This window comes from Neolamprologus brichardi, chromosome 2 (assembly GCF_056152115.1).
Source record: "Neolamprologus brichardi isolate AB-2024 chromosome 2, ASM5615211v1, whole genome shotgun sequence".
Classification (NCBI taxonomy): Eukaryota; Metazoa; Chordata; class Actinopteri; order Cichliformes; family Cichlidae; genus Neolamprologus; species Neolamprologus brichardi.
This window is the reverse complement of record NC_142105.1, coordinates 29,445,243-29,460,061: the sequence shown is the minus strand read 5'-3', so window position 1 is coordinate 29,460,061 and position 14,819 is coordinate 29,445,243. Positions and strand designations below refer to the sequence as shown.

General features: G+C 41.9%; 1 protein-coding gene across 2 annotated transcripts; it reads right to left on the bottom strand.

The window, feature by feature from the left end:
• Positions 1–300: 300 nt before the first annotated feature.
• On the bottom strand, positions 301–14,488 carry f8 (coagulation factor VIII, procoagulant component). 2 transcript variants are annotated; one of them, XM_087850392.1, is made up of 27 exons: positions 14,127–14,488; positions 13,698–13,798; positions 13,360–13,482; positions 11,935–12,147; positions 11,462–11,644; positions 11,164–11,267; positions 10,749–10,869; positions 10,385–10,655; positions 10,131–10,296; positions 9,936–10,023; positions 9,353–9,570; positions 9,117–9,261; positions 8,784–8,993; positions 7,631–8,448; positions 7,404–7,546; positions 6,942–7,107; positions 6,545–6,784; positions 6,198–6,426; positions 5,927–6,109; positions 5,588–5,704; positions 5,345–5,416; positions 5,019–5,104; positions 4,693–4,848; positions 3,727–3,871; positions 3,479–3,627; positions 1,100–1,282; positions 301–782 (listed from the first exon to the last, which is right to left on the bottom strand). In XM_087850392.1, the coding sequence occupies exons 1-27, from the start codon at positions 14,297–14,299 to the stop codon at positions 627–629; spliced, it is 4,959 nt and encodes a 1,652-aa protein (XP_087706518.1). In that variant the 5' UTR covers positions 14,300–14,488; the 3' UTR covers positions 301–626. The 2 variants fall into 2 exon arrangements, with proteins under 2 accessions (XP_087706518.1, XP_087706522.1); XM_087850396.1 differs by having other exon boundaries at positions 13,698–13,795.
• Between the last annotated feature and the right edge of the window lie 331 nt (positions 14,489–14,819).

Sequence of the window (14,819 nt, the reverse complement as noted above, 5' to 3'; positions counted from 1 at the left end):
CAGAATAACAGTTTGGGAACATTTTGGACTTAAGACAGATGAAATGAAGAAAGAGCAGATAATGAGCTGGAAAGAATGAAGAAAGCAAAAGCAGGAAAAGTAATTGGAGATCAGAACGCAAAAAAGTGAGTCAGAAAACACTCAGTTTAGCTCTAAGCATGTTCAACTTTGCACTAGTTAACAGTTTTGGAAAGCAGTCATAAGAATTCAAATGTTTTATGTGTATGTCTTTATGCCTATCAGCAAAAATATGTTATATAATATACATATTTTTAGTATCATGAAAAAAGCACCACTCTAACTAGTAAATTCATAGTTTATTCAAATGTAAAGCACAAAAATAAAAACTTTTCCAATGATATAAAACAGCCAAACAGTATATATCCATCTGATTCAGAAATATTTACACACGCTTACATTCAAAAGGTTTTCTCTGTAGTTATTGCAGCCATATGCTGAAGTGGTAATTCTCAGAGTTTTCAGCTCTAATTTCTTCTGATCAGTAATTGTTCACAGATTGCAGCCACAGAAAAAAATAGCTTAATACAATTTATATATAACTTAACGAGGGCTTTTCTACTTCTTAAACGCTGCTTCGTGCTGCTGGTTGCGTTTGTCCAGTGGTCTCAGACGCCCTGCTGTGTGTCACAGCCCAGCACCTCCAGACGCAGAGCGATGTCTTCGCTCCAACCCCGTGGGTGGATTCGGATGTAGCGGGCAAACAGCGGAGGCTCAAAAACATTGATGGCTTCTTCGTCCGGGTCGTCGTTTCCTTTGAAGATCTTTGGATAAACAGAGGAAGAAAGAAGAGAAGCGGTAAGTAAACAGTTTGACAGATTCATGCAGGGTCGGACACATATCTGCATCTGATTGTGCATGCCGGCACCCAGAGCATTTTATGCCACTAAAACATCAAAATGCTTTAAATGCCAACACATTTTGGTAACCTCCCTGAAGAAATAAATTAAAGAAGCAGTAAGCATGTTAGTCATTGTAGTTTTATGGACTGTTTTATGTAGGTGAAGTCATAGAGGAAGCTGGAGCCCATCCCAGACTGACAGAGGCCTCATTTTACTGGAAAACTAAACACTAAGCCTACCTTCTCTCTCTGGGCTCTCTCGTCTAACACGGTGCTCCAGGAGTGCCCATCAAGACTGCTGGTGACCGAGAACTCCGTCACCATCATTCGGGTCATCAGTGATCGTGCTCCTTGGGTGATGACTCCTGTGATGCGTCTGACTTTCTCCAAGTCAACCTGCAGCCACTCGTGGGGGTTGTTGTTCTGAGGTAAGAGGGATACATGAGGAAACATGGTTAGACATAAAAGAGAGAAAGAAATGATTAAGTGCAAGTACATTGTGAAATTTAGGAAATTATTATAAATGGTGGATACATTTAGGAAATACATAAATCTTGAGTCACCCATCATTTTAATGTATTTTGCTTGGAAGATGGGGAAGCTGCTAATTAATTAATTAACTAATTAGCAGCATCCCCTGGCCTACATAACACTCTGAAAGTCAGTTAACCTGGCCTGTTTACTTGTTCTGCTTCTTGTTTTGAAAGACTCACATGTCTTGTTATTTCAGTTTGTCTTCTTTGGCTGAGACACCAGTCTCTGCATTTAATGAGTCAACAGATTGTTGGCAACTGTGGAACTAAATCTGATCTGCCACTTTGTTGTTGAGCTGAAGTGGTTTCAAAACACTTCCACTTTGCAATAGCTCGATGATGGTGTAATATGTTGGTGCATCGTTACAGCACCACACTTCTTCAATTCTGTAGCAATGGGACTGAAAACACCTGAATTCAAAGACAAAGAGGTGCAACCCAATACTTCTGTCCATACTGTGTACATTCTGTGTACGGCTGCCTGAATATTCAGTAAAGACTTTGACCTTTTGAATTTACGTTGAGTTCTTACACGGACTGTGGATTGATCCACCGACCTTCTAGTTAGTGGACAAACAGCTTGACCTCTTGGGCTGCAGAAACTCAATATTGTGGTGTGTAATTGAATTGACAGATACCCAACAGAAAAAAAGCATGTTGATGGGATCAATACGTCCAGGCAACATATAATATGTAGAAGCCCGGATTGAAACCAGGGCTTAAAAAATGTAACTGATCTATCTATCTATCTATCTATCTATCTATCTATCTATCTATCTATCTATCTATCTATCTATCTATCTATCCATTTATGATATTATGTGCAAAAATTAATAAATTAAATTAGTAAAAAAAAAACCTTTTATGACTAAAAGAAATGGATACATGTTTCTGAATGAAGCAGATAAAACAAAGAAAGCAAAGAGATGTAGAGATGGCCAAAATGAATACCACACTGCTTCCTCTCCCGTATTACCAGGAAGGAGGAAACTCATAAACTAAGAAAATGCTTTTGGCAATGCGATGCATCATTTTCCACTGACATGACTTCGCTGTGCATGGCCAGACCTACACGAGTGCTTATTGTGAAGACTTTTTATGTACTTTAAATCCCCCATTCGTCATTCAGGAAACATTTTAGCTGTTTACTGCAGGGAAACGGTTGGCAACAGAAGTCTAAACAGAACTTGAAACTCACTGCGTGCCTGTGCTCTTCATATTAAAAGCCAGTCTAAAAATCAGATCTCTCACGCTTACAAAGAAAAGCAAAGAAAATGGTTTTTTTTTCCAGTATCCTGTGACATATTTGCAGTATTCCTGTTTAGTCTAACCTTAGCACTCACTTCAGGTACTAGCGGAGCCAATCAGGATGTTAAAAAAAAGGAAAATATTATCTAATTCGATCAGATCCTTGAAACCTTTTAAAAAGACTGTTCTAGGTAAAAGGTAGCGCGCAGTGGTTGACCTCAGTCCCAACTGATGTGTGTGACCTTTAATAAGCAGCTCAAGAGTTTTCCTCAAGGACAAATCACACCTCTCAAGTTCAGTGCTGCGAAGTGTGAAAATGAAAATGATAACTTCAGACAGAAGATTGAAAGCTTAATAAATGTCATTATGCAAATTACTGCAAATTACTGCTCTATCAGCGCTGAAGCTTCTTGAACAGTATAGCTGAGGCACTGATGGTGCTTGCAAAGCTGATCTGTTATTATTTTTGCTGCTTAGAGCAAAACATTTTTTTAATATTTCATTTGTATTCCAAGATTAAATGAGATATAAGACAAACTGTCTGGTTTATATCCTCAGTGGGCAGACATATTTTTTCCCAGACATCACAGAGTTAAACAGAACTTATGGTCTGTTTGAACTGCACGTCAGACACACTGTAAATGGTCTCCGCTCCACTAACCGTAACATAATCAATATCTTTTTCTCCTCATGTGTAGTTCTGAAATGCTAAATGAAGGCCAGAGTAACTTCACTGAAAGCCGCCACTTGTTCTTATTCTTTATGTTAATTAAAAATAAGTCTGTGTACAGTTTTCTACAAATTTTGCATATGTGTAATTATGTGTGTGCATGTTCACCATTGGCCTCCAGGCGTTGGCGCCGCCCTCCTGGTGGAGGCGAGCGAGACTCGGTTTCCAGGTACGGAGAAACGAGGAGTGAGATGAGGAAGCGCTGAAGCTGCCGTCAGGAATGCTCTTCCTCTGGAGTCCGAGAGGGAGAGAGCAGCCTGGCAACGCACATATATCACACAGATATGATGTAAGCACTTTCACAGTCTATACAGAACTACATTGAGATCATTCTTGTTATTTTTGGTACAACTCACTGTTGAGATCACAGCCCAGCAGCTCCAGCCGGAGAGCGGGCCTCTGCACAACGCGGTAAGGGTGGATCCTGATGTAACGTGCCACGAATGGCGGGGAGAAGAGGTTCTCTTTTACTTTAGAGCTGTCCAGGTTGCCATGAAAGATCTACAACAGAACCACTTTTTAGATCACACTTGGCAGGACGGCATGTTTTAGCAGAACAACCCAGCACTGAAACAACTGCCTCACATTCTCCATACTTTTCTTTCTTTTCCAGACTTAAAATTTGCTTTTCTGTGGTGCTTTGACGCAAAATAGAAGCAACTACGAGGAACTGGAAATAATTTTACCCGTTGACTCAATCAAGTATTAAGTAAGTCTTCACTTTAACTTTTGGATTCAGTAGAAAGGAATAGTGGAGGAAGCGGTTTGTCTTCCTCCAAACATGAAACAGGAAACAGATAGCGGAGCTGCTTTTGCCCTGTGAAATGTTCCATAACACACAATTTCAAACCAGCACACATTAAATGACATCGTGCCATATCTGGAACTTCAATAAAAATATAAAAGTGGTCATGTGCTCTCTTTTTTTTGGCGATGTGGGGTTTGCAAATGACATGTGTGGTTTCTAGTTTTGGACTTTTCAAAGCTGCATGCATGCCACAAAACTGCAGCTGCTGTCCAGTGTAATAATCTTATCGTAACTGGCCTTTTTGACGTTTCTTGTAAATGTGAAGTTCCTGTTTTGATATATAACATATAACAGATATTTGTCAAGCTACAAGTTCCCCTTATAACTGGATTGCTTGAACTGAGTCTTTTTATAATCTTATTGTCATGTTTATGTGGTGCAATGACAGTCAGGACGCCTGGCTTATTTGAAGTAAAATTCACTTACTTCAAGCCTCATATCAGAAACTGTGGAATTAAATATCACAGGGCAATTTCAACCCTTACTGTAACAGATATTCAGCATGTGGACATACATTGATGTTGCTGGTCTTGTTTCCTCTGTAATTAGTCCAAGTCTCCTGGTCCAGGCTGTAGGAGACAGTGAAGTATGTGATGTAGTGCTCTCTCAGCCTTGACCTCACTCCCTGTGTCTTCACACCGTGCATGAGGGTGGGTCTTTGCAGATCAACCTAAAAACACAGACATTGCATTACATTTTCCTGTGCTCTATTTTTGCTTTATATGAGATAACTGATTGATTAAACTGATTTTGACATCATTTTTAAGATCAGTTCAGAACATCATGACTTTACGTAAGTGAAGGAAATAGAGAAGAAACAAAGAAAGCTGCACATCTAACCTGTATCCATGATTGCTTGTTTTTGCCCATCCACGCATTGATATAACCTGACTGGTCCAGCCTCGCCAGCGCTGGCTCCCAGTCATCTAGACACACGTGAAAACACAGTTATAATCCATCTCGCTGTGGGTAATTTCCGGGCTTTCAGATCTCATAAAGTTTCCTGGTGGCCACCAGAGTGAGTTCTTTTCATTTGTACGTTAAGCCCTTCCTCTCCTCTGTGCACACTAAGAGGGATTAAGAGCCTTCTTGGTGTGTTTCCCTGCTGAATTGGACTAAAATAAATAAATATAATAATAACTCTTCCCCTTCTCCTGCTGTCTTACCTATGTGATCTGATGCTGTGATCTGGGAATCTTCAATCTTCCCTGATTTCATCCCCAGTGGCAAAACGCATTCTGCATAGCAAAACCAAAAAAATTCCATGCATTACAAGTTTCCACCTGCACACAAAAATTACCCATATATTATACAATTTTTAGCATGTTCTGCTGGTGCCAGCCTTCACCTAAAAACTCATTCAATACTATTTACAGCAGCATTACTTGGTCAGAGTACATTGCACGTACTTGGGTCGTAGACCAGTAGTTTAGCCCTCATGCCAGCCAGCTGATAATCTCCAATAGTGCATTCCACCAGCCAAGTGCCGACCGTGGGGGGTCTCATCTCCACCGTGCCAAATACACCTAGAGGAGGGAGGAATAAATTGGTGAGCAATGCAATACATGAAAAAAGTGTGTTTTATTGCAGGAAAAGCAAACAAAAACGTGTTTAACCCCAACTGGTAAAAAAAAAAAAAAAATCTGTTATTTCAGTGGAAGCATCTGTTCATGTGTCATCATATGACGAAGAGCAGTAGAGTCTGGGAGAGTGGAGAAATAAGTATATGAATATGCATATGTATTTACCAGGGAAGAGGTTGTAGACGCCCATACGGTGTTCCTGCTTAGCATGAATAGTGAAAGGCAAACCATGGAAGTGCACAGCATGGATCTCTGTGTCGCTTCCTACGTTCAAAAGGTGCCATCTGACTGGCTGGTACTGGGCTAACAGCAAACCAGGAAGCGTCTCTGCCACATAGCCGTTTATTGCTGAGGATAAACATAGGCATTACTTATTAGAGTGATTACAGCCTAGGCAGGCAGATTTTACATCAGAAATCAATGTGTTAATCTTTACCTGCAAACTTATTGCTGGTGTGGTACCAGGGATCCTCAGCATTGACTTGACAAGGTGGGGCACAGTGTCGCTTCAGGTTCTCCTCCAGGTACCAGCTTTTAGTTTCATCAAAGGTGTGGAAGAGCAGGGAAAACGCCTGGATGCCTGGCTGCGTGTTCTCATTGGGCAGGAGGGTACCAGGCTTACAGATCACAAGTGGACCGATCAGACCTGAGTGAAGGTCCTTCTCCTACAATATAAAAAAAGATTTGTGAATTTTCTCCTACTCAGGTGAATAGTGTTAATGTTGGACATTTTAGTTCCTATCTTAAAATAGGAACAGGCTACAAATGAAGAGCTTTGCAGACCTTGTCCACAGTGGAGTAGTAGGCCCCAGTCTTGCAGTTAAATTCAGAGTCAGTCGGTCCTTGTTTCTTGGTTACTCTCCAGTTATAAGTTCGGGCTTCACCAGGAGGAACAGGCTCTCCTGGCACCCCGGGCGGAGCAGAGGAGGAGCTTGTTTGGGCAGTGCTAGCCCCCTGGCTTCCGTCATAGACTCCGTGAAGGTGAAAGGAGAACGGTCTGGATGCGCTGTTCTTAAAGGTCACCTGGGATTAGACATAGTGAGAAGATGGGTTTAATTAACTAATTAATTGATGACCATTCTTCACATTTATTTCCGTATTTCAGCACCAAGTTAGATAACTGTCGAGTCTTGAGGAAACAGTCATTGCTTTACTTTGGTTTGGGTACAGTAGCACTCACAGTAAGGAGATCGTTAATCTCAGTTGTGATGACAGGTCCCATGATTCCCAAGTGCTCCTGAAGCTCCCCTCTGTCTTCAGGTAGCAGGAAGTCTTTATCCTTGTAGGCTCGAAACACCACCTTCTTATAATCTGGCAGGAACTTCCTGATCCCTCGACGTATCTCACTAAAAGGAGGGATTGAGTCGAAACTGCCGTTTACACAAATTATATTACAGATGTATTTTTTTGTTTTCAGGTGACATTAGTATTTCACATTTTAATGGGGGAAGTTGGTTGCATAAACACTGGGTGGGCTTTCAAACAGTTTCCTGTCCTCTCTCAGTCTTCAGCTGACCTATTCTTATTACACAGACTTGAGAAAGAAGTCAAAAAGGCCAGAAAACAACAGGAAAAATAAAGGCATACTGCCACAAATGTATGACAGTTTCCTAGAATTTCTGCAAGGAAACTTAATTCTTACCCGTTTTCAAAGAGCTGTTGTGGTTTTCTGATGCCGTAGTTCCAGATGATCTCCTCTGCAGCAATGTAGTAGTGCCGAGGTCTGACTCCTCCAGAGCGCACGTTTATGTAATCTGCACCAACTGTATCTAATGTGTCATTCGCCTAAAAAACAATTCGAATTGATGTAGTGAGACTCGTGCTATTTAATGCCCTTTACAAATGTGCGTGAGACATACATCACGGTACCTCATAACTGTAGTCGTCATACTCGAAGGACAGATCAATCATTGTGTTTGCAGCAGTGTAGTTGACTTCCACATCAGGCAGATCATGTATGAGTCGCTCTGGCTTGATGCGAATGTGGTTTTGCGGTACCAAGTTTTTATCCATGTCTTCTGAATTTTGTAATTCTGCAGCTGAGACCTTGGTGCTCAACAGGGGTTTGTGGTCCAGTATGATCTCGTTGCTCTCTTCAAATTCTACCACTGTGTCATTCTTCTCGCTTTGCATTTCTCTGCTTTCCTCAGCTTTTGCCTTGGCATCGATGTCAGTCATGTTTTCCACAACTTCTCCAACAATCTCCATTGTAAATTCTTCATCCATTAAATCTTCAGAGCTTATGTCTTCATCTGTCTCATTTCTGTTTGCCTGCCTTCTCCGTCTCTGTCTTTCTCCATGCTCTGTCTGATTCTCAGAAGCTGCCCTCTCTCCATCTCTGTCTAATTCTTTCAAGACATCCAGTGGGATTTCACTCTCAGAGGGAGCTTTCCCCCCTTTCAGCGATGCCATGCTCACTTTCCTCAGGCGGCATCTCGGTCCAGTTCCTTCAGTTTGAGCAGTGGTGTTCAGTGACTGAGTACTGTTTTGAGCCCGGGCTTTCTTGCACACTCGAACCAACACTGTGTGATTTTCAGGTCTTAAACCTCTTGGCTGGAAGTCTATTTTATCAATATAGTCAGAGAGCTCGTCCTCCCTGTCTCCATTCCCGCAGGGACGAACGGTGTAGCGGATGCTCATCCCGCGGTTCTTGAGGCTGCTGTCAAAGGCACTGATCTCCCACTCACCTACAAGAGGGGAAGAGTGTGTGTGCGATACAAAGTAAAACATCCACTTTGCACACAAGCCAAACAACCTTTGTGTGTCCTGTATAACTGCCTTGATACGCATTGTTAAAAAAGCAGCGCTCTCCAGAATGTTACATCCCTGATTACAGTGTCTTTACTGTGTCTTGTGTCACTTAGGGGTGGAAATAGGGTACTAGAGTCACACAACAATAAAAAACCAAGACTCCAGAGTTGCCTAAAGTTTGAATCCACCTGCGAACAATATTTAACAAATGAATTTGTTCCTGCAATTACAACAGCTGACTCTCTCTGCAGATGTTGGCCTATGACCTTACCAATAAGCTCCGTCTCCATGGGAAGAGTTATAGCAGTCATGGGAAATAGGGTGAGGACAGACTGGTAGAGGCCTTGGTACTGAAACATGTTTCCAGTGAAGTAGACGGAGAGGAAGTCACTCTGGGTGCCCACACTGGCAACGTGCCAGAAGGTCACATCAGTCTGACACATCGCAAACTGACGCCTGCTGAACATGATGCCATTTACACCTGAAAGGAATTAAGCAAATCAAATGATTTCTTTTTCAACTTCTGATGATTATTTTATATTTTGTGTTCAAAAGTGGCTTTCATTTCAGTAACAACCACCGAAAAGAAGCAAACGTAACTCACTGTAAATGACATTTGAGTTGTAGAAGTCGGGGTCCGTGGTGTTGAAGGACTTTTGAGTGGACTTCCGCATGTTTTCATCAAAGTACCAACTCCTGTTCTCATCAAATATGGCGAATATCAAGCTGAACTTCTTATCTGGTCCCAACTGCATGCAAAAACAGGATTCAGCAAAACACAGAGCAAGCTGCTATGCTACGGTTGTGGTTGCAGCTTGAAAACATTAACATTCTCCTCACCAGTCGTCCTCTGAAATCGATGGCGTCGTACTTGCAGATGAGCAGGGTGCCCACCAGCCCAGAGGCCAAGTCCCTCTCTGGGGAGACAGTGCTTTGATACAGCTGGGTCAAACACGTGGGGTCTCCTTCCAAGGGCCCATCGTCTGTTGTTAGCCTCCAAATGTAGCCAAACGTCTTGTTGGGGGGCACACCCATTGAGCGCAGGTCGCTCTCTGCAGCTGTTTGGTTAGATTTGAAAAGACTTTGTGAATGAAATCATTAGGCGTTAATAAAGATAATCAATCAGATGTTAGAGTCTGTCATTTTGGTGACAGGGACTAATCAAAAACAGTCACGTTTAACTTGTCAATTTTAAAGGTGCTGTGTTTGAAACTGTCATTTATTTCTTGACTTTATCTGTGTGCTTTTCGGATCAGTAATCTACTACTGCGGGGATTATATTTATAGATTAAAAGTGGGGAAATTACCTTAAACAGTGTGAGAAACCTTAAAAATGCTACCTCGCAATGACTAAAATTGACTTTTCGATGTCTGACAAAACCACTCAAAACTGAGAGACAATCATTTTGTCTCTTAAGCTTACCATTTGTGGATCTTTGCAGCGGAAAGATCTTGGTAAGGCCGTTGGGGTAGATATTGAAAGGGCGACTGGCCAGGTTCTTAAAGGTGATCTGAAAAATATTAAAGCCATTCAAAGGTAGGTTCACCTCTCTGGTGTGATTCTGATAGTTTTTGCTTAAATTTAAGCATGCAAAACTCTGAAATGTTATTCGCTCACATGCAACTGATCATTGACTTTTCCTTTCAGAATCGGGCCGAGGAGTGTGCTGTCACGGTCTTTCCGCTGAGTGAAAGATCCATCTGTGTATTCCACATACACGACCTTTTTATACTGGTAGCTGAGGTGGTGCGAAGCTGAAGGCAAATATCTGGACTGGAACTCGCTGATGAAGCAAAGAGAAAACAAACATTGAGTTAAACAAGTGCCGCTCTGTTTTTCTTCTGCTCTTCTGCTATGATTCCTCTCAGTACCTGTCAGAGGGTTTGAGATGAGGAGCATAGTTCCAGGTGACTTCTTCAGCAGCAATATAATGCACCCAGGTTTTGGACTCCTGTCCTCTGAGGCTTCTGACTTGCAGTTGTGTATTCTCTGGTTTAAAGTTGAACACGTTGAACAAATCGCCGTCGTCGAAGTTCTCGTCGCTGTCGTCCTCCTCGTGTTGGACTTGACGCCCTTTGGGCGCTGGAGGAGTGACGACCTCGGGGCATTTTTTCTCCACTGTGAACAATGCGTTCATGCCATCTGGGGCAAGCAGACGTGCACAATGAAAATGAAGACTCGCAAAACAACAGAATGAATAAAATGTTCCGGTTCTGGAGTCTTGGTCTTTCTTACCATGGCGGTGAGCATGAATTTTGCAGCTGATTAGAAAGCTGCCGATGGTGTGAGGTCTCATTTCTGCAGTGATAAAGCTCATGGGGGTTACCTCCACGGTGACTTTACGATGGTTCAATATCTGAAGGAAAAAAAGCAAACACAGGTAGTGTAGTGCACATTTAAGATCGCTTTTAAAAATCTAACATCACCTAACTCTTAGAAAGAAAACACGTATCCCAAAATGCTTTGCTGTGACAAACACGTTTTAATGAGCTTCATTATATATCTGTTGCACTGTTTCTGAAGCCAAACTGAGTATAGTGTTGTATAGAAAAGTAATAAGGAATAATAAGGAAGCAGCACATATTCCTTAATCTAAGTGTATTCTTACATATACATGTTCCTGCCCTTCCAGAATGAAACATTAGATTACCGTCAAAGAATGATCCTGAAACTGAATGGAGTGGATTTCTGGAGCTGTGCTCATGCCTATCAGATGCCAGAACACAGGATTTCGGCCCTGACACATTGTCAACCCTACACACAAAAACACAGAAACAGAGAAAGTGGGTGAGGCAGAATAAAATGTGACCAAATTCCTGTGACGACCAAATACAAAGCAGCCACTGATAAGCTGTCCCCACACAGTGTTAGTGGCAATTAACATTACAGCATGACTTTCTCGCTGTAATGTTAAGTGATTTCTGTTCTGAGTCGGGCTCTTTGATTACCAGGTAACGTTGAGTTAACAAAGCCATTGATGGTGTGGTATTCCTTCTTGCTGTTGCTCCTTTTGAACCTCTCTCTGCTCACCCTCTGTCCAACCTCTCCATACCAGCTTTTGGTCTCATCAAACACTGCAAAAAACAGGACGAACGCCGGATATCTCCTCTCCCCGTCTTCTGTGAAGGCACCTGAAGGAAGACAGGCATAATTCACGCAATGCAGGATGTGATAAAAGGATCCCATCGAGTACATTTCCACAATTCCTTACACTTCTTTGAAATTCTCTTTCCAGTTCACTGCTTTTATCTCCATCCATCATAACTATACCTCTAACTGAAACATAACAGAGTCAGAGTAGTTAAAGCTAGATGATGCTCTGATTAAGATGGCCTTATTTATTTCTTTTTGTGTTTTTGATTTTTGATAGTATGTGTTTATGGAAAATACCAACAGAAAGACGAGTCAGTAGCATTCTTACTTGCTTTACAGATGAGCAGAGCACCAATGAGTCCTGAGTTGAGGTCTCTGACTGTATCGACTCGTGATGTGTATGAGTAGGTGAGGCAATCGGGGTCGCTGGTGGTGGGGCCGTCTTTAGGGCTGATGTTCCACACATACTCATAGTATCCTCCAGGAGAGACGGCATCATCTTCCTTCTCCTGGCCTGCTGTGGAGTCATCATACCCAGCTCCTGGAAAGAAACCACATGTAATCAATTTGTGACTCATCCCTACCCTTCAAGCAGTAGAAAGAATTGAAAGCAGAAAATACACTCTCTAGCCACTCTGTCTTAAAACTCTAATCAGCCAATTTCATGACAGCAAATCAGCGCATCATTAAGGCATGTAGATAGGTAGTCAAGATGATGTGCTAAAGTTCGTCTTGGGCCAGAACCATGTCACAAAACTCAAATAATCTCAACTGGTTCATTGGACACAACATTGAGTCTGCTGTACTCAAAATGCTTCCAAAGTCACCAAATATCCAATAGAGCGGATGTAGTGGAACGGGAGATTCACATCGTGGATGTGCCACCGACAAATCTGCAGTAACTGTGTGATGCTGTCAAGTCAATATGGACTAAAATCTCTGAGGAATGTTTCCAGCACCTGTCACGAGTCTGTGACATGAAGAATGAAGCCAGTTCAGAAGACACAAAGAGGTTCTAACCCATTACTAGCAAGGCGGCTTGTGGTGACGCTGAAGTGATTGGATATGCTTCATCAAATCCCGTTCCTGGACATGGCAGAAGCTGCTTTTCAGATTAGGATAAGCGCAGTTATAGGAATCTATCCTTTGGTGGTAAGACATGAACTGCTTACAGAAACTGACTGCATTAGATCCATGGCAGCATTAATCTGTAGGGGGGTTATTAACACTAAGAACCTTCTTAAGTCTGTGATATTCAGCTATATCTTTGACGGTTGGGTAGTGTTGAAGATGAAAGAAGTTTAAAGACTGACTGTTTGGCTCTCACAGGCAGTGCAATATCTGCACACGCAAGATAATGAAAACCGTTTCTCTTGGTAATTTCTAAGGAATGAGGTGGCAACTGTTATTTCCTGAGTTCTGTATAACTTAGGAAACCGTTTTAATGATCAAACTATTAATAAGCCTTAACAAGCAGGGGTTTTTTTGGTACATTTTGATTCAGATAACATATTTTTAGACTCAAGCAAAACCAGAAAAGTGTTGATCTCAGCCAAAGTAGTACTGGAAAGCAAGGATCTGGGCTTTTTTTGTGAATGAACGTTATGTTTAAACAGACATGAGTCAGAAAGCTGAGTCAAGTTCTTGCTAGCTGCTTGGCGAGGAAGAACAGAATCCTACTGAGTAAGGTTCACCTTGTGAGTAAGTTCATGAGTGAAAGCAAGACAAATTCTTTCCATTCTGTTACTCCAACCTTCAGATTGTTTCCAGTAGGTGATCCCCACAGGGCTGATACTGTAGGGCTGAGAGGCTAGGTTTTTGAAGTGGACCACCACCGTTTCACCAGCCTGCGTGACGATCACAGGGCCTTGAATCCCTGCAAGAAAATTACATCATTTTTATTTGTTTTTTAAAAGAATTCAAATAATTAGAGCAAAAAAAGTTGAATTTGTTTCTTTTTTTTCAAACCACTCAGAAAAATTGTCTGACTGTCCTTGGATGTTAATATAACATTCAAAAAATGTGGTATGATACAAGCACTTATGGCTTTTTTTTTTATTGATTATTGAAAATATGTACAAGGAGACTTACCTGTCCAAGCTGGTCTTGGCTTGGGAACAGTGTATGTAGAGTCCGTATACTCCCTGTAAATTGCTTTGATGTATTTTCGCGGAATGTCCTTGGATGTCCTTCTTAAAGATAAAAACACGCATAAAAATATGAAGAGAAACTTGTGAGAAAGCGGACTTAAAATATCCTTATTAGCTCTTCCTTAATAAAACTGCATTTAATTTACTTCTAGTAATTCAAAAGTAATTTAAAGAAACAAAACAAAAAAATTGCATAAAAAAAGCTAAAAACATAAAAACAAAACTAACCTAACTGACTGGACACAGATTTTTCTGAAGCTAAGTCTTCTTTTTTGTTTGGAAACATAATCATCACAATTATTTACCAACCGAACAGACTGCTCGTGATTTCATTTGTCTAAATCAGGCTTAAATTTAAGAAAGAGTTTACCTTTGTTCAGTTGTTGGGTGAGGCTCGTAGTCCCAGCCGATTTCTACAGCTGCTATATAATACTGTCTTACAGTAGCACCTGGCTGCTGCGCTTGCTCGACGGAGGAGCAGAGGAGAGGCAGCAGAAGCGCGAGTGTCGCTCTCATCGCTGCGTGCGCTCTTGTCGGCTCCATGGCGTCCCGGGTCGAACACTGCCACGGCTCTGGTGCGCCTTCCGTGGGCTGAGATATTTAAAGGGAGGAGGGCGGAGAGGGGCCAAGTCACTGAGAGGTTCAAGCACGCGGGGGATCTGTGGTGGCTGGGGAGTGTGTGAGTGAGATTGCGCGCTCTGCTGTGGTAACATTACATGACAGTGTTCCAGGAAAGAGATTTATCTGACTTTGCTACACCATGTGGCGCCCAGAGTGAGAAAGTTACCCGAGTCACACATTCTTAAATACTTGCAGTGTTGGGGAGTAACGGAATACATGTACCGCCGTTACGTATTTAAAATACAAAATATGAGTAACTGTATTCCGTTACAGGTACCGTTTAAAAAGGTGGTATTTAGAATACAGTTACTATGTTGAAATAAATGGATTACACGGAGGTACTTCCCTGTTTCATATTGTGGCGGGTCAGGCCTGTTTGGGTTTTGTTTGACAGCTACGTTCTGTTGTTCCGGGTGGCAGCGTTACGGTTGCCATGGTTACA

Coding starts and splice junctions, on each gene's coding strand:
- f8 (XM_087850392.1), bottom strand. CDS start 14,299: ATGGAGCCGACAAGAGCGCACGCAGCGATGAGAGCGACACTCGCGCTT. Junction 11,645..11,934: donor TCTGCTCATCTGTAAAGCAA/GTAAGAATGCTA, acceptor GTCTTCCTTCAG/GTGCCTTCACAGAAGACGGG. Junction 6,110..6,197: donor CACCAGCAATAAGTTTGCAG/GTAAAGATTAAC, acceptor GTTTATCCTCAG/CAATAAACGGCTATGTGGCA.